Raw genomic sequence first — 27134 nt, 5'->3', positions numbered from 1 at the left:
ATACATGTCCAGGTCTACTTTAGAAACTGTCCTGAGGGATTAAGCATACACTCTCTTACTCCTAGATCATTAACAACTCTTTTAGAAATATCATTCTCAACAACTGAAATAATATTCTAACATACCCACATATTGTATCGTATTTAAACAGTCTTATACCTAATTTTTTCCCTTTTTTTCTATTTCAAATTATAACTTGGAAATACACCACTGTCAGCCTATCTAGTTTATCACGTTTTAAATGTCCTTTACATTACTATCAAATTTCTTAGTAAAAGAATTGCACAAAATTTCCACTTCATTCAGTTGAGTATGAAAGTCCAGCACTGAAAATTAACAAAATATTTGCTAATCAATGGTCCCCAAAAATCTCACTTTATTTTAATTTACATTTCTCAGACTACTAATATTACTGAAGATTTTAAAACATGCTTATTGGCTATTAGTATTTCTTCAATTCTGGTTCTAGGCTTTGTAGGGGAGGAAGACTTTTCCTCTGCCTAAATGTGGGTTTGTCTGGCTGGAGAACGACTTAAATTCACATGAGACAGAATAGCAAGAGAAAATTAAACAAAGCTTTATGAGGAACCATGGCCCGGGGCCTTTCTTCCCGAAGGAAGAAAGGGCACCGAAGAAGTGGGGTGCACAGAGTGGCTATATACCCCCAAACAGGGTGTGTCACATATGATTGGAATGTCCCTCCCACACTAATCACAAGACTGCCCTGCTGGCAGAGTGCTTGATGGACACAGCAGGTATTGGGTCTGCTATCTTGGTGGGCGTAGCAGGAGACAATTCTATTGTCTGGAGCTGGGGGGTCATAGGTGAGCGCAGCAATCAGTTCCTAGCCTAAGGAAAGATGCTTAATCCTGAAGGAAATGCCAACGTTGGGAGGGGGAGGGAAGTCAGTTACAGGAGGTTCCAGACAAGCACAATAAAATGCAGGTTTAAGTCCTTGCCTTTGGCATTGATTAAGAGTTTCTAGAGAGAAGGTCATCTCCTTTCTTCTTCCTGGTACAGAGAGGGAGGCACCTTTTACAGATAGAGATTTACCTTACAAATATAAATGTGTCCTAACAAAGGGCAAGTTCCATTCCTCAGAGCCTCCTTCCCTGTCCCAGTTTATCAAAAGCAATCAGCCTCAAATAATCCTGATGCCAAAGAGACAAATCTTGGGGTGGCCAATTTCAGTCCCCCACAGCTTCTTTGTCTTTTTTTAAAAATTGGATATTTATTTTTAGAGGGGGCTCCATTGCTTTTGTTCATATAAATTATCTGCCATCTAGAAATCAGCTAAAGACTTATATTTTCTCTACTATTATATGCTTTAATTAAATACTGTGAATATTTGTATGGAATAATATGAGAATTAAGCATCTTTCCTCAGTCACTTTTATTCCCAACACCATTCACTGAATAATCTGCCTGCTCCCTACCAGAGAGATGCCCTCCTGCCAGAGGCTGCTCATCACCCCCAATCTCTGTTCTCCCTTATTCTTTAGGAGCAGAACTTCTGATTGGTAGCTGGGCACCTGGTCACATGGGATATAGAGCATGTTTCTCATCCTCCAGCTGTGAGAGAGGGGCAGACCCTTTCTCTGCCCCTGTCTAAGGACATCTGGAGGCTTCGGTCCAAAACTGAGGAGCAAACTGGGTTCTATCACACAAGGACAGAGGACGGGAGGCTTACCTATAACCCATCTTCTCTTCTATGTGGAAGGGAGAAGGTAAGTTTGTGACTTGCAGAGTGATCCCTTTTCCTGCCTTTTGTGCAGATGGGAGAGGTTGGGACCCTAACAGCACAACAGCAGCTAGGGGCAGCTGTGCTGGAGGTAGGAAAATATGTGTGGGAAGGAGAGCTTATCTCAAAGGCCACTTCTCCCTGCTTTGTCAGGTTTATTCTAACATGGTTATATCTGCATGCCTGTGTGCACACACATACACACAAATACACACACAGTAGAACACAGGCCAAAAAGAAAACCATTTACGGAAAGTTGGCCAGAAAGTTTTTACATAAAAACAGAAAGACGAGGCTGGCCCCTTGGCTGAGTGGTTAAGTTATGCACTCCACTTCGGCAGCTGGGGTTCACTGGTTCGGATCCTGGGTGCAGACCTACACACTGCTTATCAAGTCATGCTGTGGTGGCATCCCACATTGAGGAACTAGAATGACCTACAATTAGGATATACAACTACGTACTGGGGCTTCGGGAAGGGGAAAAAAAAAGAAGATTGGTAACTGATGTTAACTCAGGGCCAATCTTCCTTACACACACACAAAGCATACTTAAAATAAAAAACAGAAAAGACTACAGAGAAAATATTTCCCTGTCGACAATGTCTATGGGCTGTTCATTCTACAGGGTATTAAATAACCCAACTCTATTTCATGATCTGAGAAGAGGATTCTAGTGGCATCCAGGCAAATAGTGAGAGGACCCAAAGAGAATGCATCCAAAATATTATTGGACAAATAGGGCAGGAAATTAACTTCCTTTATTTAAGAATGACTAAACAGAAAAACAAAAAGGAAAAAAAAGACTGGTCAAATCAAAGATTATTTAAAATAAAAAATGGAAGGAAACATCTTGCCACAAAATGGCACTGAAGTAAGACAGAAAAGAACTAACAATGCAGAAAATATAAGGGTTTTGTGATTTTAGGTTGCTCTGTGGATATAAAGACTTACAAACAGGCTCTAGCTCAAAGCTTAATTTGTGATTAGTTTTCTCTTGGTAATATTATCATAAAGGAAGGTTAGAATCCCTAGTTATCACTCCAAAGTCTATTTAACTAGTAAGTAAATATTGTTATATAATTATAATATATACCACTATAAGCAAATAAACAGAAAAACATTGAAAATCATTAAAACCAATCTTGACTATACTCAACTCTTGACTATATCTAATAATGCTGTTGGCTGTGGAAAATTATGTTTGATTAAAGCTCAGTAAAAGTATTTTTATAGAGCTCATACAAGATTTCAGAAAATGATGGCACTAGTCCCCATAAGTTAAAGTGAATTAAAGTATACGTTTTACCTTTTACCTGATAGGAATATATCATTACCACCAGCTCTGTTCTGAGGAGCCATCATCTGATTCTAGAAAGGGGAGTGGTTTACGACAGTAATGAAGTGACGACGGGCTAAAGAGAGATGTAAGATTTTCATAAAGTAACCAGGCAAAAGTAGGTAGAAATGGGGAAAAGGTGGAGGATGTGAAAAAGTATTGCACATACATGAGAAAGACTGCCAAAGAAAGAAGGAATGGAGTTCTGCGTGATGGAAAGAGAGAGGAAGAAATCTCACAGTGGGTACATTCCAGACGAGCAGGGAGCTGTTGGAAGAAGAAACGTTAGGTCAGAAGAACACTGCCTCGCACAAAGGCGATGGCATTCGGCCAGAGCAGGAATCTGTTTGTGTTTGCATATTTGTGTATGAGACCACGTGTCATTGAGGATGAAGAGGGAGCTAAAAAAGTCAATCCATAAAAGCATTGCAATTGGATATTTAAACTTGAGTTTGTATGCAATGAGGGCATTTCATACTGATCTCATTAACTGTTAGCTATTAATATTAACTATTAATACAGTAGAAAAATATATACAATGACTCATCAACTATACACATACAATGGAACTCCCTTTTGGGGCTCTGAAACACACAGATCTTTTTGATTGTACTGCACGTCCTCCACGAATGAATAGAGGACATGTGCAAGACCCACAGACAGGTACTGTCAATACAAAAGCCAATGTGACACTGTTCCTCTTGTTAAGTGGCTTGCAATAGGGTTTCAGAAATTTCTAAGACTAAAGACTTCACATTTCTGCAGTATAATAAATAATTTGTTCTTTGAACAAAATTTGCTTGCTCATATAAGTAGTGTCCTGCTAATAAACTTAACGTTTTTCATTTTAAATTCAAAGGGAGAGAAAATATCTTCCTGCTGTTTTGGATTAAAGGCCCTCCTAGAATACCCAGCAAGTGCGCAGAATTATCGTGGCTCCTACATTCCTAAGTATTGCTGCTTACTTCCCAGGGAAGATTCCTGTAACTCACGTGGGATACTCACCACAGACCGACCCTCGCACTAATCTCCTTAGATGAGGTCTCTCTGGGAGGTAGCGATATTTGCATCCAAATATACTGAGGTTTGATGTGTGGTCTCCAAAGAAACGGAGCTGGCGGTATCTCTCCCCACATCGATAACAAAAATTAGTGTTACACTGTGAACAGGTCATATGGTCACATCCTTCAGTTCTCTGGATGTGGATCTGCATCAGGGAAAGAGAAGGAAATGTTATTACATTTTTTCAAAGTAAAATCTGGCAAATGTTATGGAACCACACTTAGAAGTTTTCCCAAAATACAAGCCCTACATAGTCTTCCTGAGGCTGTCAATTTGCTTATAATCACAGTCTCCAAGATCGTATTTGGATCAAATACTTCATATGGACAAAGCTCAACAACGTTTCAGGTACTCAAGCTGTTGGCTGATTTTGATCAATATATAAACACACACATCCCGAAGAAAACTCACATATCTTTGTAGACATACGCCTAACTCACTGGTTAGGAGGCAATTTAAAAGGCTCTGGAAGTATATTTTGTTCATGCTATGATCAGCAAGTATAAGGTGACCTGGGGAATAAGAATAGATAAAAAGTATTTCTTAAAAGCAAGGATCGCGTAAAACTTTTTGTGAATAAGTATCAAGGAACAGAAAGCTCTCTGTGGAAGGAAATGATAGCAGCTGTAAGTGTATTCACAATGCCATTTTAGGTTCCGACTCTAGTATCATTTGAAAATACATGTATACGACTGTCCAACGCCACCGGTGCAACTAAGCACGTTCCTCTATCGCTGCAGTCAAGCTACGTGTAAACACAGCTTCGCTTACCATGGAACAAGGAGTTTATTCCTGAACAGTCCACCATAGACCCAATGCGGTGGTCACTGTCTCAAGTACCAAGGCCGTGTTATAATCAAGGTCTTACTCTTTGAGACAAAATTGGATGCTTGACTCAGAATCCTCATGGACACTGTATATAAATTGGAGCCCTCTTTCACTCAAGGATGTGTACACTTTGCTGGGTGAACACTCGTGAAAGAGGACTCAACATTATTTCATTGAAGAAAAATAAAGGTTTGTTTACACTGCCCAACTGTCATGTGATTAAAAACAGTCTTCTCATTTCACTACAGAGTAGGCACTTAACCGCATTCAAGTCACGAATCACTAATTCTCATGTCTGTTTTTTATCATATATATGAGATTATATACATATATAAAATATATTGTGTATATATATATATAAGTTCTTTGTTTAGAAAATTTATTTAAAATGTTCTCAATACTATTCGGACTATTTTAAGTTTCTACCCACAACTTTGCTTTGGGACTAGCACGTCAGGGAACGTCTGAATGCAATTGGGAACTTCACGGTCAACACGTGAGTCAGTCCCTCCAGTGATGGCTGGACTCTCTTCAGCTAAACCTTGGCCACAATCCACAACTTTACATAGTCCCTCTGAAATCACGCTCTCCATCCCAGGTACACAGCGCAGCTCCCTAAGCTTCTACAGTACTGCAGTTATAATTATATTTTTCAACCACTGGACAACGTTTATGGAAATAGGATAAAATCATCCGGGAGAAAGAGAAGATCTTTAATGTGAAAAGAGAAATTAAAAGGTTGAGAGATAAAGAGAATTATACACTTCAAAATTTAACCTTATTTTATAGGTTTTGAGAAAAAAAATTTTAAGTTGCTGACTCCAAATCATGTGCAGTATTTGAGTTTAGTGATTAAATAACTAATATTTAAACTTTAAAGGAACAATATGATTTTTCTCTTTTCAAGATTGGCACCTGAGTAACATCTGTTGCCAATCTTCTTTTTTTTTCCTTTTCTTCTTCTCCCCAAAGGCCCCCAGCATATAGTTGTATATTCTAGTTGTGTGTGCCTCTGGTTCTGCCATGTGGGATGCCACTTCAGCATGGCCTGATGAGTGGTGCCATATCTGCGCCCAGGATCCAAACCGATGAAACTCTGGGCCACCGAAGTGGAGCACATGAACTTAACCACTTGGCCACGGGGCTGGCACCTGGAACAATATGAATTTTAAAAAGACTTCTGAGGCTGCTTTTTTCTTTTTTTTAATTTTAATTTTTAATTTTTATTTATTTATTTTTTTGAGGAAGATTAGCCCTGAGCTAACACCTGCTGTTAATCCTCCTCTTTTTGCTGAGGAAGACTGGCCCTGAGCTAAGATCTGTGCCGATCTTCCTCTACTTTATACGTGGGACGCCTACAACAGCATGGCTTGACAAATGGTGCCATGTCTGCACCAGGGATCTGAACCAGCGAACCCCGGGCCACCGAAGCGGAATGTGCGCACTTAACCACTGCACCACCGGGCCGGCCTCCAGAAGGCTGCTTTTAAAATAACAAAAGATATTAATCAAAGTAGTGGTGAAAGTTTTATCTGAGCAATGCACGTGTTCGTGAACCCACCCATCTATGTACCTACTTACCTACTATATCTATCTACCTACCTACCTACCTACCTACTCGGAGAGTTTCCAGGTGATGGTGACAATTTTGAAGAAGTAACAGCGAAGTAAAGGGTAGCACATTACAGGCAGGGCAATGATTGGCACACGGCAGGCACTTAACACGTGATGAGTGAATAAACCAAGAAAGAAAAGTTTACTCAGGGTTTGGCAGGATGTTATATATTCAAAATCATTAGGTTGACTGCAGCTTAAAGGTCCATTCCCTCCCAGTGGCTGACTGATTCTTGGCAGGTAAGCCTCTGCTCCATAGGGAAATCTCCCAAAGAACCTGGGCTTTGACTTTAAGAAGCCCTGTGCTTAAATTCTGTCTCCACTAGCCATATAAAAAGAAGTTACTTCACCTCGCCCAAGCCTCAGATTCGATGACATCACTTACATGAGAATAAAAACGTGATAATCTATGTTCAGAGCCTAACCCACTGTGGCACATACCAAGTCAGAACAATACAAGATTGGTTCTCATCTGTCCCTTCCTCTCTACTCACCTAAAAAGGTGAGACATCAACTACCTGGGCAATGGATCTGCACGTCTCCTGATTGCCAGGTGGTCCCCTGTCTCACTTCCTCATATGGGTAATTCTCAGGCTGATGCTGGACTGGAGAGCACCTTCCTAGATAGGCAAGGGCTGGCTTGTGGTCAAGGGCATATGAGCATCTGTGGTCAAGGCTTACCAAATCACTACTAGGGCAATACAAGCAAAACTTATTTTTCCTGCTATTGGCCACCTCTTCCTTTTAAAATTCTATTGAAATTTGTTTCTTTTACCTGACAGTCCAGTCAGAGTAGATCCAGGTTTTGTGGGGCCTGAAGGTTACCTAATTTGCGGGCTCCTCTTTAAGGAGAAGAATGTAAATTACAAATACAAATTAGATACAAGGCCTAAGAAGGGACTTGCGAGGTGAGAGGCTCGAAGTGCAGGCTCTTCAGCCTCCTGGTAAAGCCAGCCCAGTCCAGCCCTTCCCCTCTGTTGTGCCTGTTTCTGTGACCCATTTCTGAAGACCAATTCCTGTGACCATATCCACGTAGCATAGTAGATGGCGTTCAGGAATAATGTAGGCCAAAGGCCGGACTAGACCCTTGAACCATTTCTGATCCTTCTTGGATACTAGGAGAAAACATGTTCCAGTGCCACTGGTGAGAACCCAGAATAAAGGTTACCTTGTCATACACTCAACTCTTTGACTGTATATTGTATTTGATCTCAAAATGTAGACAATAAAACTTAACAAATTTCCTAGTCCCATAGCACAGTGTTGTATTTGACCTATGAAGGGAAAAGGACTAATATTTGTTTAGAGCCCATCACGTGCCAAGCATTGTAGGTAGAGTAGCACCCTCAAGCCTCATACACAGCGCCATGAGATTGGCGTTCTTGTTCACAACCAGAGCTCAGAAAAGTAACCTGCTTGAGGGAATGGAGAAAGGATTCTGATTCACGTCTGTTTCTTTACTAGGCTAAGCACCTCTCTTCATAAAGATAAAACAGAGGGTCTGTCATATTCTTTCCTGACAGCATGATCTGCGTTAGTCAGATAAACACATCTGCTCTCCTCTAGGAGGCATTTCTGAGTCTTTCTGCTTGTTTTAAACGCTGCTCTTGGGGCCAATTCATATTCTTCCTTTAAAACAACATCACAACTTTTTCTGACAGGAAACTTGTTCTCATAAGTTAAACTCATCACTGACAGTTCATTTGCCTCGAAGTTTCGCATACAATTTTCATTGTCATTTTATAACTGCTTGGAAAATTGCTTCATTAGGTTCTAAAATCTCTATGTGGCATATTTATTATCTCATTTAAATAGTGAAGACTGCAATTTCTAGTCTCTTTTAACAGTCTTTTCTTATTTCTAATTTTCTGAACACAGCAGGCAACTAAAATATTGCTAGTCCAGTAATATTTCTGCATAGGCAGTGATAAAATTCTAAGCTCTGATAACACTCCATAGTCACCTTGTACATTGCAGGATTATATGGTTCTATAGATTAATTTGAATATTTTATATACATAAAGGCAGTGATTTAATCATGAAAAAATGGTTTCATCATTTACCACCTGTCAGGTACACAGTGCTTCTTTTAATATTATTGTGAATATATCCTGATTACATACGAATATTTTATAATTTGATACTAATAGAGAAATGAACTGACACAATGCAAGTTAACATGCAGGAGGAGACGTTACTTTTCACATTTGCTAAGCAAGTTGTAATTTTGAACTCCTAACGCTCAGGGGATAATAAATTTCATATGCTAAATGAGTTCCCTGAGTATATCTTTAAGGTCACACTTTGACAACGCCATTGTTGTTTGTTTTTAAAACATAGGACCTTAAAAAGGAGACAAATTATGTTTACATAAAGTTCATTTTATTTTTGAATGACTCTGTTTTTATTTGTTATTATAGCTTCAAAACATTCATTAGCTTAGTTCTGCCAAAAAACAAGTTAATCACCCAACTGCCTATAATTTGGCATCAAAATTCTATTTTTACTTCAGAGATGAGACAGACTAGGGCAGAAAAGATATTCCTAATCTATTAGGTTAAATTTACTAGTCATAACCACAAATGTCACTTAATTTGTTATTACTCACAGGGTTTCTTCTCTCCATCTACAATAAATAAAGACGGCTGATACTTAAGAAGCTGAATATTTAAACACTAAATATTGCTTATACCTCACTAAAAAGTCATGAGATGAAATGTTCAGAATATACCAGATATTTCTTTAATAAGAGTTTGATATTAAGTTCACATTGTTGTAGACAGAAATGACAACACAGACCATTTTTGAGCCTGTAATATTCTCCATAGGACATACCAATACCTGTAATAAGAGATTAATCATAAAAACCATACATACATATATATTAGTACCTGCCCTCCTCAAGTTGTTTACATTTTGTTTAATAAAATGCCACAAAGTATCTAAAAAATAGAACTAAAATTCAGCTTTTAATTTTCATACAGATTCTATTTAATCATAAGGTGAAAGAACAATAATAAATGAACTGGTAAATATCCAACCCATTTTATAATTAAAACAGTACACATATGCCCACAAGGATTTATCTCCACTTTCACCAAGAAATAAGAGCTTATTTTATTCTCTAAGCAGAAAATCATAACTAAATTATGTTATAAATTATTGTTACCGACAAATATTTAACTCTTGGTAGAATACTAAATGTTTGTTTACGCTTAAAAGTCTTTTTATATATAGGTTTGCCTCAATGGCTTTTGATATCTGGAAGAATTAATTAGAAGTAGCAATTATTAGGCAACTTTTAGAAAGTCCATGAGTAATGTTCAGTTCTTTACTACCTCACCAATTCTCCATAACACAGAGATTTCTAAAAAGCAAATATATACATAAAGCCTTCAAAGATGTGATAAAAGATCTTATGAGTCTAGAATTTTTGTTCAATTATAAAATAAATATATACTGGGGCAAAAATAAGACAGTTCCAGAGATGCTAAGACTGCTCTGTACGTTTTCTGGCGCCAGGACTTGACGAAAGACTTCCTTAAGTGCTTTTCTTGAATGTGAAATTCAAGAAAGGATAATGTTAGCCCATACAAAAAATGGTATAAGTAATCCCAGAGAAAAAGCTGGAAAGCAACCAGTCTCATTTAGAATAGGAGGCCAGTTGGTTTCCAAAATATCTTAAAAAAATAACAATGGAATATACACCAAGTAATAATATTCCTGAGGAGCTAACTATGAAATAACATGATAAATAAAGCAGGTATTTCTTTTACTCTCAATAAGGAAAAACAAAAAACTGGGAACTTTCAGAAAAAACAAAAGAAAACAAAAGGCACGAAAGTTCCAAATATTCAGCATAACAAAATATGGCATGATTAAATAATTGATAGTGAGCAAGGATGCTAGGGGCATTTTTCCTAGAAGTTGTGATCTCCTAGAAAAGAAACGTAATCTTAGTTCCATAATTACATGTTCTTGGTTATGTAAACACCCAACTGGTTTTTAAATCTTACAATCATTCTTTTGAAAAAACAAGTATTAAGTATTACATTAAAACTGAACTTGAATGTTATTTAATTTGACAATATGAAAACAGTTACAGCCTACAGAACATGGGAAATAGGGAAGAAGCGAAAAGAATTGTAGGAGGGCTAATATCCTCACACACCATCTAAAATTGTTAGAATATTTAACAGAGGTTTAAGTACATTATTTAAAGGTAAAAGATAATCAAAAGAAGAACTAAATTAATTACTACCAAAAATTGGAAAGAGAAGAAAGGAAGGAGATAGATAAGTGAAATGGATCCTCATCTGTCATGTCAAACTGAAAGTGGTTGCCTCTATTACAGGAGATTAGATTGTAAAAAATAAGATGTTGATTTCAAGATTATTTGGTATCTCCTTCTACATTAGCTTTTTAAACCCAAGACTCTGATGACTTTGTCCTCCAATGTACCTGTTTGTTTGTTATAGGGAATTTCATATATATTTCCAGTTGTCTTATGACTGATTTATGATGACAAAAATTCTTTGAAGAAGAATACTGTCCAATTCTTATTCCTCAGGATAGAACTGTACTACAAAGTAGCCCCTGATTTTCTTCCTTCTTCTTTCCCATACTCCCCTTGGCCCTGTGCGCCATGTTCTCAGAAATCTTCAGATGCCACTTATCTCTTCCTTCATTCATTTTCACCCCTTCCCCTCTGTGACTGTGCACTCCCTAGCCTGCCAATTGCTCAGGTAACACCTCATCCTAATAAATCTCTCCTTTAATTCCACATGACCGTCTAGCCCATGATTACCCTCAAGCTTCTGTTTTCACCAGCCTTCTTAGAAGAATACTCCATACTCCCTGCTTTTCTTACTTACCTCTCAACCCCTTCTCAGCTGACTGCAAACCCATGTTACATCAGCTGTCTTTCTCCAGAAAACATTTATTCACTCAACAAATACTTATTTGTTCACGTGGTTCCGGCCCTTAAGGAGTTTACAGTCTAAGGTATAGACAGACAATCAATTGTATGCTATATACTCATAAGCTATGACAAACGCTATGAAGGAAACAGTACAAGGTAGGAAGAGAGGACATAACAGAGAAGCTTGATCTGGTCTAAGGGCACAAGAGGCTTCTCTAAGGAAGTGACATTTGGTCTGAGAAATGAAGGACAAGTCGCAGTTCACCAGTTAAGAGGACTCAGAGCTGGGAAGAGCATCCCAACACAGCATATTCTTGGCACTGTAGCCATGAAGTGAGAAGCAACCTGCTCGAGCACTGTCACAGCATTTCTCACTCTACATTTAAAAACTCTTTAATTATCTGTACCCGCCACTCAAACCGCTAATCTCCCAGTGGATAAGATCTAAAAGGGTTCAGTTCATGTACATCTTGTTTATTATTTTACTAAGGGGACTTGCACAAGTCCTTTCACACAGCATATTCTCAAAAAAAGAACACATGTGTATTATCCATGACCCTCTCATTGCCAAATCCAATGAACATGTTTTTAATTCTTATCTTGTCTCTCTCAGTGTCATTTAGTCAGTTGATCACTACCTCCTTCTGACCTTTGACATATCTTTTTTCCAGGTATTCCTCTTATCTCTCTTAGGTTCCTATTTCTTCATCTATCCCTTCATTCCACCCATGACCTATCACTTTGCACATACTCTTTGCGTGATCTTTTCCATATTCAAATGGTTTCAACTTCCCTCTACTGGATCTCATTTCTTCATTTCCACTGTGGATCTGGCCCCTGAGCTGCAGACTCATGTAGCAACTGTTTGCTGGTCATATGTATCTATATGCCTTACAAACATTTCAAAGTCAAATAAACAAAACCATAGTCATCATCATTCCATGACCCCCTAGCTCAAGAACAACAAAGTAAAACTAGGCCCATCTCCATTATTTTACTCAGTTTTTGATATCACCATCCATTTAGACACCCGAGCTACATATCCAGGGATTACTCTCTTCTTACTTCTCACATCCATCTCATCATCAAGGTCACACAGTTTTAGCCCCAAGATATTTATCTAATCCTTCTCCTCCTCTCCAGCCTCTACCACTTTCTTAGCTCCTACTGTCATCATTTCCTTCTAGATGTCTACAACTACCTTCATATAACCAACAGCAACCAACCGAAAATACAAATTTGATAGCACCAACTTTTCAGTCTGGAGGATAAAATCCACATTTCTTAACCGTGCATGCAAAGCCCAGGCTTCTGTGTGCTTCTACAGCCCAGCTTTCACCACTTCCTTCCGAGAACCTTACTAAGGGAACCACAAAGTGCTTGTGGCCCCCGTACACGGCACACATGTCCTGGCTCTGTGCTCTTGTGCTGTTAATCATAATACTCCTACTCCTAGATACCTTTCATCATGCCCAAATCCACTAAAAAATCCTCAACAACCCAGCTCTCCCTGGATTCCCTGAGATGAATGAGATGTCCCTTTATCAGGAACCTTCCTATAATACTCTATGCCAAGCCCTACTGAAAGGCAATTGTGTTTTATCATTGTCAATGTAACGGCTTTGTCTCCCCTTCTATGAGCTTTATGAAAAAAAGGGCCACATTCTAACAGAGCACATAACGGATTCTCACTAAAAGTCGTACAAGGAGGAAAGAAAAATGATATCCGTTTATTCAACAATTATGTATTTAGTGCTACCCAGTGCCCGGCACTGCTCTAAATGCTAGAGGTATCTCAAGGACCAAAATAAATCACAACCCCTTGCTCACATGGCTGCAAAATATACCCACTATTTTACATAGTGATAAGTACTATAGCGCTATGGCGAAAAAAATAAAGCATATGGGGGCATATTACCTATTGAGACAAGGGAGGGTAGTGACTGAGAAGCTGAATTTTGCTCAAAGACATGAAGGGAGAGAGCTGGTTGTGAAGGTATCTGTGGAAAGAATATTCTAGACAAAGGGAAGAGCAAGTATGGAGACTCTGAGAAGAAAACATGCCTGATGTCTTTGAAGCACAGCAAGGAGGGTGAGTGGAGGAGTGTGAAGGAAGTAGATGAGGTCAGAGAAGTATGGGGTGGAGGAGTGTCCCCAGTGGGACAGGGCAGATGGTCATGATAAGGACTAGCTTTTCTCTGTGTGAGATGGGAGCCATGGAGGGTTTTGAGCAGAGGAGGGATGGAATCTGTCTTATGTTTCACAGCCTCATTCTGGCTGCTGGGTTAAGAACACTGTGAAGAGTAAGAAACCAATCAGGAGGCTATTGCAAAAATCTTGGAAAGAGATGATGTCTTGTAGCAGATTAGTGGTGGTAGCCGTGCTGAGATGTGGTCAAATTCTAAATATATTTCATTGGTACAATTTACAAAACTTAGTGATTGATGGGAGGTGGGGTGTGAGAAAGAGAGTCTGGGATGATGCAAAGGTCTTGACGTGAGCAGCTGGAAGGTGGAGTTGCCATTTACTGAGATGGGCAAACTATGAGAAGAATCACTTTGGGGAGAGAGAATATACTGTGTTAGCGAAGTCTATAAGGCAAGTGAAGACACTGAGCAGGCATTTGGATATATACGTTTGCTCACAGCTCCCCAAACCTTTATGATCTGCCTATGATTGCTGTCACCAGTAAAACCTGTTCCTTGTTTTGAATTCTAAGTTGAGTTTGCTGCAGAAAGAAAAAACTACTCTTAAAACTTAAAATTAAATGAATCATCTAAGAAAGCTCTAGATTCTTTAGCAAAACTGGTCCCGTCGGTATCCACATGGAAAATGGGCAGCTTTTTACTCAAACATTCCCCTGTCTACACAGCTCACTGAACTTATCCCTCTCAGAAGCCCTCATCTAACAAAGGCTCTCAATAGGGGCTCTCAGCCCCCTGAAGATGCTTCAGATTTTTCCTTTTGTAGGGCAGGGTCTGCTTGTTACAAAGGTGGCTGATGCTGGCAGTTAAGTTGTTCTGCAATGCCTGGGACATCCTCTACGGTAGAGAATTGCGTTCTGACCATATAATTTTCTAATGCATTAGACATTCATAGAGGTGAAAATCTGTTTATAAGTATCTGAACATAGAACCTAACTGCATTTTACATAAAACAAAAAATAATGTTTGCATGGCTTTAATAGATAACGAATGTTTTAATTATATAACTGCTGTGTAAATCGAGGAAAGATTGATTGTATTTAGAACCTGACTCTATTTTATATATAAGCCCAAAATATGTCTGTGTGGTTTTAATGAATATTAAATTTTCTAGCAATATAACTACATATATACATACATATATATATACACACTTATTTTGTCCTCATTTAAAATGTCAAATGGAAAGAATAGGTATTGCTAATATTTAAGTTTCACTTCAAGGTTTCTTAAATCCAAATTTATGCATTACGAATAGGAACAAAAATCTGACTTCTTCTCCACGTCTTTTAATGTCACAGTACTGAGTATTTCCTTGTTGAAATACATATTATTTCATTACAATATTTTCACTTATTTCTGTTTTATATTATAATTAGGACAAGATATTGATTTTTCAAATGACTTGTTATATGTAGTCACATTATAAATTTAATCTCAGGATAGTAAACAAATATTTAAATTATTTGTCATAAAAATGTAGCATTAGAGGCAATGTAGTTTACATCCCAGAAAGTATCTGCCATTGAACAATGAGGCTCTTGTCACAACTCAGGTCTAGATTTTGGCACACAAAGCAAACAGTGGCAGTGATAACCACTGCTCCAAAGTTCGTGATTTCAAGCAAGCTGGAGAGTTAAAAATGGGTAATCGGTGGTTAAGGGGAAGCTATTTTATTTTCTGAATGGGCACTATTTGAAAGCAGTCATCAGAACCATACAAATGTGTTTTTGCAGCAGTGTATGAAGAGCTGGAGAATTGCAGGATTATCTATAAGATCCAATATTAATACTCCAAGTTCTTTCTTCAGCAACCACAGGCTACACAGCCACAGTTCACATGTAAGAGCCACAGGCATGGCTTTTCTGCTAATTTTATGGTGAATGGGAGCAAATGAATCATTTTCTCTGCATCAATACATTCTTGCCCAAAGCATCCTGTTACAGATGTAAGAGAATAAAATATCTGAAGGGAAATATCATGATAAGTAAATTCTTTTAATTCCAACGTCACAACAAATTATGGACGAACACAATTCACTCTCCCCTGCCTGGCGTTGGGTCCACTTAACCTCTCTGAAACTGTTTCTACACCTGGAAACCTCTTCCTCACAGCTTTCTTTTAAATGAGACAACGAATGTAACTTACATATTACTGAGTATATCATTTTATTATTACTGTGTAACACCTCAAAGCTTTATCAAAAGACACTTAATAGATAAGATCTGGGTGGCACATTGTAACTTAGCATCTTAGTGTCACATCTAAGGATTTGAGAAGACAATGTAAGTATAAAACTACAGTGAAGACTGACATGTAGTAAATATTAATAGATGCTAGACAGTATTGCTATTACTATTTACCGTGCTAACACCACAGAGAAAGATAGATCATTGTACAAAGGCATTTTCGTGAATAAAATAAAGATGGCATATCAGAATTCAGCACTCCCTATTCATATCTTTGCATTTCTTTTACAAAAAGAAAAGTGACTATCCTCTCACCTAGAATTAGGGAATATTTTGACCCTGCAATTATAAAAACAAATGACTTAATTACCCATTAATTCAGAAATTACGTTACTTACATATTAGTCTAAGAAAATGTATAAATTCCTAATTAATTATCTCTATTCAATGTCTTGTCAAACGGCCTAAACAGAGATGTGAAATTATTTCTATAAAAGGAAATTAGGGTCAGCTGCAGCTAATCGAGCGGGCTCATTGTGACTGCACCACATTACACAAATGTTCATGGAAATACTTCTCTTATCTGACATTAAAGAAGAAGGTAATTTGAGGGAGGAATATTTGAGGAATTTCCCTTTAATTTTCATAATTAAAAGAAAAATCTAAGCATATTGAGAAATATTAACCCCAACTTTGCTTTAGTAAGCCCAGTATTCTGAGCAACATTTCACTTCAACCCGAGGAAGGAAAAAAAATGTAACAGCCAAATCCTTAGAGGTTGTATGAGAAAACAGAGATGTTTAAGCTGCTCCAGAAAGCTGTGACGTTATAATCCTTCTGTTATCTTCTTAGAGTTTATTTATTTTTCATCATGAACTATTTCAAACACTTTAAAAACTAAAGATAATAATGGAACAGACATACATGGATTTACCACCCACATTTAAAAATTAACATATTGAAATATTTGCTTCAGAAATATTTTTGAAGAGATAATGCTTGCTTTATATACTGCCTTCTTTACATAATTGTTTCTTAACATCAACTTCCTGCTTCTTTAAACTAGTGTGCTTCAAATTATTGGGTAAAAGGGCCGGAAGGAATGTCCGCCTCTCTTTTGAAAGAACATACGTCAAAAGAAATAGACTCAGCAGAAATAGGAGCTTTGGAAAAATGAGGTTTTAACAATTCAAAACTTCACAAAGGAAAAACACGATATGGCTAACCATCCAAACCTGGTTAACCGTAAGACAAGTGATACTAACTGACTAGTATTAAGAACAACCAGAAGGTTAGATCATTAACCATTCTTACAAAGTCCTCACTCACATCTTGAAGGCTTCATAACTTATCTTTACTGATGCTTATTATAATATTAGACAATAATATTAGAGATTTCTAATTATTCTTCTAAGATCTAAAATGATTCAGGCCTTTACAAACATCCGGCAGGTTGCTACCATCTGACATACATTTATTAATAAATTAAATATTTTAAAATTTCCTTTAAATAAGCAGATTTTTTTAAAAGTATGTATTAAGCAATGAAATTACACGTGGTATCTGGTTTCTGGAAAAAAGGAAATAATAAAATAACTTACTTTGCTTTTTGCTTTTAATTTAGTTAGTCTATGGAATCTCAATCTCACCAGGAGGAGATTCCCTGCTACAAGATGGTCATGTAAACTGATTCCACAGTTCCTTAGCTCCTTTGCTTTCAGCTATTTCAAAAGCAATTCTTTTTAAAGCCCCAACTTTTTAGCTATTACTTCAAAAGGAAACCAGCGTGTATGCTTTCTCTTAACTATTTATCTAGATTTGTTAAAACCATGGGAAGTTTGTTAGTGCATTCAGTAAATTCCTTACAGTTTTGGCTGTTTTCCCTATACATCAGAGTGTATTTAATGTTAGATTGAGAGGTTACAGTAATAAATGTATGTTTTTAAGTATTACCTCAATTCACTGGAGAATTTCACCAATGTACAATGCCGCAGTATTACTCACTCAGAGCCAAGCTAACTGGTAATTGTTTGTACAGCTTTCCAGAGAGACATAAAGTATACTTATGAACAAAGTGTTAAGTACAATGACTTAACAGCGCTCCTAAATTCCTACTGGCCTTTATTTAGTTTGAAACTGAGCAATAGCTTAGAATAAACTGAAAAGGCAAGATAAGGGAGGAAAGGCCTCATTTTCTCATTGTTCTTCAATGGATGGAAAATAAAAGTGTCCTGAGCAATTGACGCAGGGGTCATAAGCAGCCCCAGAATCAAAAGGACAATTGTGGATGACTTTGCCTTCTACAGGGAAAACAAGGAAAGCTTTAGCTCAAACATTTTTAGACATTACTTTTAAGAGAGCCAGGTCATCAAAACTATTTCAGAAATTTCTTCCAACTGCTAAGAACGTAACATGCTATTTCAAGCGACACTTTTACTTACTATATGTATAAACTAGTATGTGAATTTGGTATAGTGAATCTGTGCATCATACTTATGCTCATTAAGAGGCTTCAGAATGTACTTTTACTGCATCAAGTTAAATTCACAATGATCAATTTTTTAAAATTTTCTAATAATTCAAATTTCATTTATCTGGTGCTAAGTCTCCAGTAAGGAACTGTAGAATTGTTCTTAAAAGAATATTAGGCTCAATTTAGACATGATTTCCAAAAATAAGTTTGGCAAAAAGTGGAACCACGTAAGATAGAGTGTACATATACATATAAACAGATATAATTTCTAAAAGCTTTAAAGAAAACTTTCAAATTTCAACAGATCTCTATCCTGTTTTCTGACTGGATTTGTTTGCTGATTTCTCGATAGGAGACTCTCCCTGGCTGTTTGCACAGTTGGTTTTCAACATGTAGGTCTCAGTTCAAATGCCCTCTAACTCTTGATGACTTGCATGATTATCAAGAGAAAAATGAAAACTGGGATTCATAAATCCCTACATCCTGATTTTAGCTATTAGCTTGTAACTCCCTAGATTTACAAAAGCAGCTATCAGTTTAATGTCATCCAAAAGTGATAAGCAATGGCAGAGGGAAATAAAAGCAAAAGATTGCAGGAGTCAGAGCCCCCTAATTGAGAAGTGATTACAGTACGTGTGGCAAACTAGAAATAATACTTTTACATCATTTGCCTACTAGCTTTTCCCTGTACACACAACTCCATTTTTAAATGGAAAATAAGAATTTTGAAGTGTAAAATGAATATTTATATGTAGCCTCCTTAAATTTTGGAACGCAATGCAAATAAGAATATATGTTGTGTATATACAAAATTTTCAATTTAGTTATGTAATATAATTACTCTTCTAAAACGAAACAGAGAATATTCTTTTTTTCCACACTTGCATGAAGAAGTTATACACATAATTCACTTCCAGATTGTAAATATTATTGTTCAATGACAGCCAGATGCACACAATTCTTTCCTTTCCTCCCGAAGGTTCTCTCACCTTGCACTTTGGACACTTCTGGGCATTCCTCTGCCCGTGCTCAATTTCGCTGGCCCAGTGACGCAACAATTTGTCTCCTTTTTTGTACTCCTTGCAGTTAACACCTTCATGCCAAGGAGAGTGGCACTTAAAACACCAGACGAATTGGCAAGTGGGGCACTGGATCTGCGTAAGGAAAAGCAATATTAAGTACTAGTAGATATACTGAAAGCATCTAAAAGGATAAGAATGGTGAGGCTTGGGGAAATGAGCTAAAAGGTTATAATTTGTCCAGATTTAAAATATCTCCCTGTCTAAAAGACCTAAACTACAGTAAGATATAACTATTCTATCATGAAGGGAGGAAAGAGTTGCTTTGGCAAGGCTGATTTGGCTGTTTGTAGACTCTACTGGAATTAAACACTTGGGACATTCTGGAAATCAATTTGACCTTAAGAAAATCTCCTAGATTGAAGCAGAGTAAAACCCGAAGGCTCACGGTGCCTCATTTCCACACACTCAGGCTGCTGCCCTCAACTTCGCTTTTCTCTTGAAGCACTTTTCCAGGCATTTCCATTGCTCTACCTACGAACGGCTTCGTTCACTTTTATATAATCAAAGCCTGACAGATGCTTCATCAAACGAAAAACACACCAGCAAATCAACTGCTTTACCAGCATTTCCCATGAAGCACCTTCTAAAATAATGAGTACCCTGCTTTGCTATTAATCTAATGGAGGTTAACTATAAAAATAATACAAAGGATCCTATTAGAAATATATCAGTATGCTGGTCCCGTGGCCTGTACAGAGGAAACTATCAGAAAGATGTCTTTGTATTTTAACTACGTGGAGGTTTCTGTGCAAGTGTGTGTGTATGTTTTTTGAAAATATCTGTCTTCCACTCGACACGGAAGACATTTTATCTGACTTCCTTTATTTGGAATGACTGTCGAGCATCCCATTCTCACACACTATTCCCAGTCCTCATCTCTACAAACATATGGGCATAACTGGACGTTCCCAGCCCTGTTCGATTAAAGTGAATTAATACAATGTCTCCCTATGAACAACACTGATAACTGACTCTTTTTCTCTGTGCTCCTGCACATCACGTCACTGCAGCACGAGTGAACTGACCGATGACATTGTGAAGATTAGTCAGAATTTATTTTGGTAAACTGTATACAATATCACCACTTACTTTCTTGGGAAACCACTTTTTGGACAATGGTGGTTCCGATACATAGATTAACTGAGAGGCAATGACCATATCACAGCTCTTCTATTTATAACTCAAAGCACTGCAGTTTTCACTAATGTCAAGAATAGATAATGTTCTTCCTATGCAAATATGAAGTAACAAAAGTACATTTGCTTTTAACTTATATCAAAACAAAATAATATTTTGTTATAAATTTTTAAGATGTCCATGTATATTTATTTATTGAAATTCTGTTATATGGTAATGTTTATACTGCTGCCTTACATGCATTATTTATTTTTATCAACAAAATAATGCTGCAAAGTAGGTATGAACACCACAAGTTTACAGATGAGGAAATTAAGGCTCAGAGAGATTAAATAACTTGCCCAAAGTAACACAGCAAGTATGTGTTAAGAAGAAATTTAAACATAACTTTGTCTGGCTCCAGGACCAGCAATCTTTTCTCTCTTCCAAACTCTTCCTCATACTAAACAGAATGCTTTCTTTGACAATTAAAAACCAAAAGGGAAGTCAAAGAAGGTCACGTGGTTAAACTATTTAGTAAGTCAGAATTCTACATGATTACCAATATAGGGTGAATTTTGAAAATCCTTTTCAAGATTTTACTCAAATAAATTAGGAGACTCCTTGGTTAAAAAAAGGAATGCTACTATTCAATCATTTAAAGTAACTATTTTTGCCTTTTCTGATCACTAAAGTAAGTCATTTTTAAAGTAGGAAGAATGAGTTGAAGTGGGTAAGCTCCAGATAATAAAGCAATGTAAAATGATCATTCCTCTATGTCAGTGAACAATGAAGAATAGATGTAAATATCGCATGGGGCCTATATGAATATAATTATGAATGGAATGAGTGAAATGGGGAAGAAGTCAGAAAGACTCGCTTTTCCTCATGCATCTGCCATTCTGTCAGATGGGCTTGAATATTTAATTAAGTTCTCTTCTATTAGACATTATTCATAATTCTAAATCACTGAACTTTAGCACTGTTAAATAAAATAAAACCTCTTTGGCTTTTAGTCTGAGATTATATTTATGAAATGAATAGAAGAATGAATGAGACTGTGCTCTGAAACTGGGATTCACTCTCTGGTTCTCAGACGTCATAATGGTTCGGGATCTTCGTGATCAAGTGCTGAACCATCAGATCTATGTCTCTCTAATAAAGACAGTTAGAAAGGTGTGATTCTCCTAAGGCACCAGAATGATAAAAAATCTGACACTTGGTGTCCGTCCCATCCAGTGGCTCCCAACTTCTCGCAATAAACAACTAAGTCCCACTGCAGATCTTACTGCCAACCCTCTCCAACAACACAGACTTGCTGACAAACTGTGAAAGGAGTTTTGCAGCAAGCTCTCAAGTGAAGATGCACAGTTTAAATTCATACCAGACTGCTTACTGTCTCTCATCGAAAACATTAAAACAACTATTGCCTTGCTTAGGATTAAAACAATGAAAGGACGAACAGCCAACCCCGACAGCCTTGGTATTCAGACTGTGCCTGAATTGTCTAAATACTGACTTTTTGGCCTGAAGATGCGTTACTCATTCTAACCTTAACCATACTCAAAATTGGCCTTAAATGAAACACACCTAGACATCAACACCGCATCCTCCTCCACTCCTGTACTATACCTATTCTTCCATGTGAACTGCCATCTCACAACCACAGACCTCCCACATGAGTGTCTGCCTTCTGAGTGATTATATTCACACAGAGGTCATCAAGCTCTATCCTTGCTACTCAAAGTGTGGTTGGAGGAGCAGCAACATCAGCATCACCTGGGAGCTTGCTGGAAACAAAGAATTCAGGTCACACTCCAGACCTAGAGAATCAGAGCCTACGTTTTCACAAGGTCCCCGGGAGATTCACACGCTAAAGTTTGAGAAGCACTGCTCTCGGCCATGGGACCCTCTCTCTCTGGCCACACCTGCACCAGGGATGAGTCCTTAAGTCAAGAATATGTATCCACTGGCTGGCAAGCACCCTGCAAGGAGGCTGGCATGGGCTTTGTGCAGCAGGGTGCTCATTGTTGAATAGACATTAACCGAGCAGATTTTCTCTTCTGAGGAGTGAAATGGGGATACACATACACTCTACCTTTGCTGTGGAGGCAAAGACAGAGAAGAGCTGAGTGACCATAGTGCAGATCACTGTAGAAGGGAACAAGAGACACTCACATCTAGTGAGACAATGGAGGGGTTCTCACGCTACCAGAGCTGGTGTCCGGTTCTCCGTGAGGCCTGCCTGGGTGGCTGCTGGGACTGCCTTCCGGCCCTTCCCACTTCCTGGGGAGTCTCAGAGTAAACCAACCTCTGAGTCAGCTTGAGAGACAGCACATCTCTGCTTCTTGTAATTGGAGAAAGTCCAATTAACACAATCTGTCTATTGAAATCTTATCCAGATCAAATGCTACTCGCTTCAAAAAGTCTTCCCTATTCCTCCCAACCAGATTGAGTGTCTTCCTTACAGAACTGACATTGGAAGTGCAGCTGTCTAATCTCCCTAACAGCCTATGAGTTCACTGAGGGCAAAGCCTGGGTCTTGCCCATCCTGTATTTCCAGAGTTAAGTAACACAGAACTTCTGGCACATGGTAGGCATTCAGTAAGTTATTTGCAAAATGAATTATTTTGCACACAGCAAGTACTACATATTGCCTAACGTGAAATGAATTCAAAGAAAAACCAACACATCTAACTTACGACCAGTGGTTGAGATGGTATCAGTACTTCTTAGATTACCAGATGATGTTTACTAAATATTTTATCTACAAGACATTTTACTGAGCATCATGATTAATGTGCAACCTCTTCTACAAGAGCAGAGCTGTATGTGCTTCAAAAATAAAGTTATCAGAGCTGGAAATCTTGGTTAACTTTCCCCCGAGTCCACGAAAAAAATTTCATTTTTGACTTTTGAATTCCCTTAGTTTTTCCAGAAATCTGGGCCACAGTGACTCTCGGATGATAAGCTAAACCAACCTACTTGACCTTAGCAATGGTATTTTCCCTTGACAGCTTATCATGCCAAAAAAGAAATAACCCACAAAATAAAAACAGAGCTCAAAACCAAAGAGCCCCCCAGATAAGTCTTTTCTTGCCTAAATTTTATACACTCTTCATACATAATTATCTTAAATAAACCACAAAATCATTACTTAAACTCAAAATATCAGATGACACCCACATGGAAATGTAGCATTGCTCATATGAGAGCTTAACTCAGTTTTCCAAGAAGAATTTGCTCTACTAGAGTTTCAGGTTAAGACAGATACTAATGAAATACGTTCATGAATTCACTTGCCCAGATACAAACCCAGAGAGCTACAAAACCATGAAATAACTGCTAGAGTAGAAGCTCGGATGAGTGGGTACCATGGAAGGGTGCTCAGGGAAGGCTGGGACGGAGGTGTTCAGAGAGAAAGTGGCCTTGAAAGATGACTGGACTGTCACCGGGACAAGTGATGGGGTAACACCTCAGGCAGAGGGTGCAGCCTGAGTCGCAACACAGAGGCCTGAGAGTACATGCTACAGTGGGGAAAGAGCCAGTGTTCCAGTGTAGCCCAAACGGAGAGGTCACTTCAGCTGGCTCAACCCTGAGCCTTGCTGAAATGTCCAAGAGGATCCAATTAGCCTTGCATTGATGTTCCTATACTCTTGATGTGTCTCTCAAAATACACTGTGGTATTTACATGAAACATGTAAAACAGCTGTCAGACTAGGGTGTGTCCTAAAGAAACAGATCAATATGTAAATAATAGGGAAATCTTGTAGTTATAAAATTTTCCTAAGAATTTAAGATAGTTTTCTTGAAGAGGAGAAGATTGTGAAGAACCACAGGGTGTTAGAGAGAGGAGAAAAGGAGTGTTTGATGCATGGCTTCAAATATTTCAAGGAAGCACTGTCTGCTCCCTTACAAGATCAATGCCTACAGCAAGGGCTTCTCCACATGGGAAACAGGGCTTGACTTCTTGCCTTGATTCTTATTCTCTAAGATTTCACCTCCTGCTAGGTGATCTCTCCCTGACTGTGGTGCCAGTAACACGTGGGCTTCATGAGGTATTGTTCCCTGAACACAGCCCAAATGTGGCCAAGTGACCTTTCACTTAATTGCTCACAGCACAGCTGAAACTAAGCTGGAAAATGAAAGAGAAACTTTCCTAAAGGTGGGGACCTAACGAGGACAAAAACACAGAGTGTCACATGGTAAGATAAGCTATATGGAGATACAGTGCTGATTCATATAAACAACCTCACCGACCTCACTCATCCTGGTTTGCCAGCACAATACATTCACTTCAATACTAGCTTTTATTCTCAACAGGGAGGCATGCTTTTCTAGGGCAGCACATCAGAACTTGGGAATGGGGCTTTTGTCCTTTGAAAGAGTCTTCTCTTCCTAATTTGAGAGTCACTGTTCCATAACAAACACTGTTCCATCTTGCTCCCACTGCCTGGAAACACCTTTAAGCATTTATAGAGTTTTCCTCTAAACCTAGAAAGCAAGGCCCAGAGAAGTGTCTATCTGAGTCTATTTCTTGTCTGAGGACCCACCTCTTCACAGATGAATATAAAAGGTACTGGAAGATTCTGCTCTGATTTGTGTAGCCCAAACTCACTAGCCAGCGCATTGTCGCATCATCCTCTTTTGACTGGGACACTCCATTCTGAACACAGTACAATAAGGCTAACACCTCACAGAGATACTCATGTAAAGTAGCAGGAGGGCCATCTAACCACATTGTGTCCACGAGGAAATGGGAGTGTTCTCTGCAACCAACAGGTGAAAACAGGAGAGAGAGATCTCAGGCTGAAGGGAACCATGAGTCCTTTCAAAATGGAAGGGAATGATTTTATAAGTAGTGAGTTCCTAAACAGCGGAGGTGTTCAATCAGTGTCTGATGAATGGCCAAGTGACAGGCATTTTGTAGAGAGGACTTATACACTGCATGGATAGCTGCATCAGGTTCCCTTACAGATGTGAGAGCATACATATGAGAAGGCAGAAGTACAGTGTGGTGGGTAAGAAATGCAGTCCGAACCATCCTCCAGACCATCTTAAAATAAACACCAGATTCGGCTTACTTTCACCCACTATCCAGTGGGGCCTCAGACAGAAAAGATTCTTTACTTGTCTCCAGTGCTGAAGACCCAAAGGATGATGTGATGAAGTGAAAACCAAACAGTTCTCAATCCCATTGTAGGCAATTTATAGTAGCTGTGAGCCTTGATTATTTTTTTTTTAAGGTCAGATGTAGGCTAAAATATCAAATGAATTTTTTTTTAAGGTCAGATGTAGGCTAAAATATCAAATGAATTCCAAATATCTGGCTCTTGTTGTTAGAAGTTCAAGCTCAAGTAAAGACTCTATAAAATATTATGATGATTTTATGCATCAAGAAAGCAAACAAAGAACAATTTTAGCAAAGCATCTCATTGGTGACTAGAGGGAGAAATGCATCCTAACAAATTTAGTAGGCCTGCATCATAGCTCAGTGTTACACACTTTTTCAAAGGTAAAATGTACAACATGCCCTCTGTTTAAACTGGCTTCTTTAAACCAGACTAGACAACTACATCTTTATCTCCCTCGCAAATCTATGCCAGCAACAATCATTTAAGAAACTATACTTGTGATCCATCGGTTCCTGACATCAATGATGCATTAATGCCAAGAGAAATCAGTGTGTGTCATGAGCTAAACTGACTTTGCAGGGCTGATGCACAATCTGACTCTCAATTTGTAAACACTGTCAACTTAAAATGATGGTGTCAGGCTAAAACAGAAGAGGAAAGTAGCATACTAACCATACTTTCATGGGAAAGCTTCGAACACTTTTATATATGGAAAAGAATTTCCTCAAATCATCTTTGCTAGAAGGAAGCTTATGCACATTATTTATTTATTTATTTTAAAATGAAAATTGTTTATTATGAGCACAGCTGAAGAGGTGCAGCTGGGATTTGAACAAACCAAGGATTAGGAGGCCCCCAGAAGCAGAAACAGTGGGAAGCCATTGCCACTCCTAGGGCCTAAGAGACAAGGGTGGAAAGAAGTTTCTGGAGCCCAGTGAGAACTGGAAATGTGGAGGATGGACCACCTAGGGGGAAGCTACAGTCATGGAGGGACACAGCTACTGCCAGAGCTCTGCACTGAATCAGGAAAGGGAGGGAGGAAGTAAGGCACCTATATCCTCTCCTTCCATCCTCCCATCTCCTGCCAGTGCCAACCCCTGGCTGAACCCAAATAGAAACTGAGATGGTAAGGGAGTTTGGAGAAGTAGTCCAAAGAGGCAACTTTTTGGAGCACAGGACAGGTAGAGAAGGTTGAATAGTAGACACAGGCAGAGGGGAAACTGAATATTACCAGAATTCCAGCCTTTCACATAAGCACATTTCAAAGTACACCAATTAGGAACAACAAACCCATTGATTTGATTATAATCTTAAAGCCCTTAGAAAAGTTATTTTACCACTCAAGGAAATAATGTACTTGGGCAGTTTTATAAAATGTGATTTCTACCCAGAGGGTTTATAATTCCAAGAGAGAAAAACGAATGCTAAAGATA

The 27134-nt window shown here is 38.3% G+C and overlaps 1 protein-coding gene across 1 annotated transcript in view; it reads right to left on the bottom strand.

The window, feature by feature from the left end:
• The window catches only part of RNF217 (ring finger protein 217), a 111723-nt gene that overhangs the window by 3471 nt on the left and 81118 nt on the right, over window positions 1-27134 (bottom strand). The window contains exons 3-4 of the mRNA XM_044757202.2: window positions 19358-19522; window positions 4083-4284 (exon numbers count right to left, since the gene is read on the bottom strand). Coding sequence (XP_044613137.1) covers window positions 4083-4284; window positions 19358-19522 — 367 coding nt within the window. The remainder of the gene's footprint in view (window positions 1-4082; window positions 4285-19357; window positions 19523-27134) is intronic.

The sequence above is a fragment of the Equus asinus genome, chromosome 24, assembly GCF_041296235.1.
Source record: "Equus asinus isolate D_3611 breed Donkey chromosome 24, EquAss-T2T_v2, whole genome shotgun sequence".
NCBI lineage: Eukaryota > Metazoa > Chordata > Mammalia > Perissodactyla > Equidae > Equus > Equus asinus.
The sequence above is the reverse complement of the archived record's forward strand: the minus strand, read 5'-3'. Positions and strand labels throughout refer to the sequence as shown.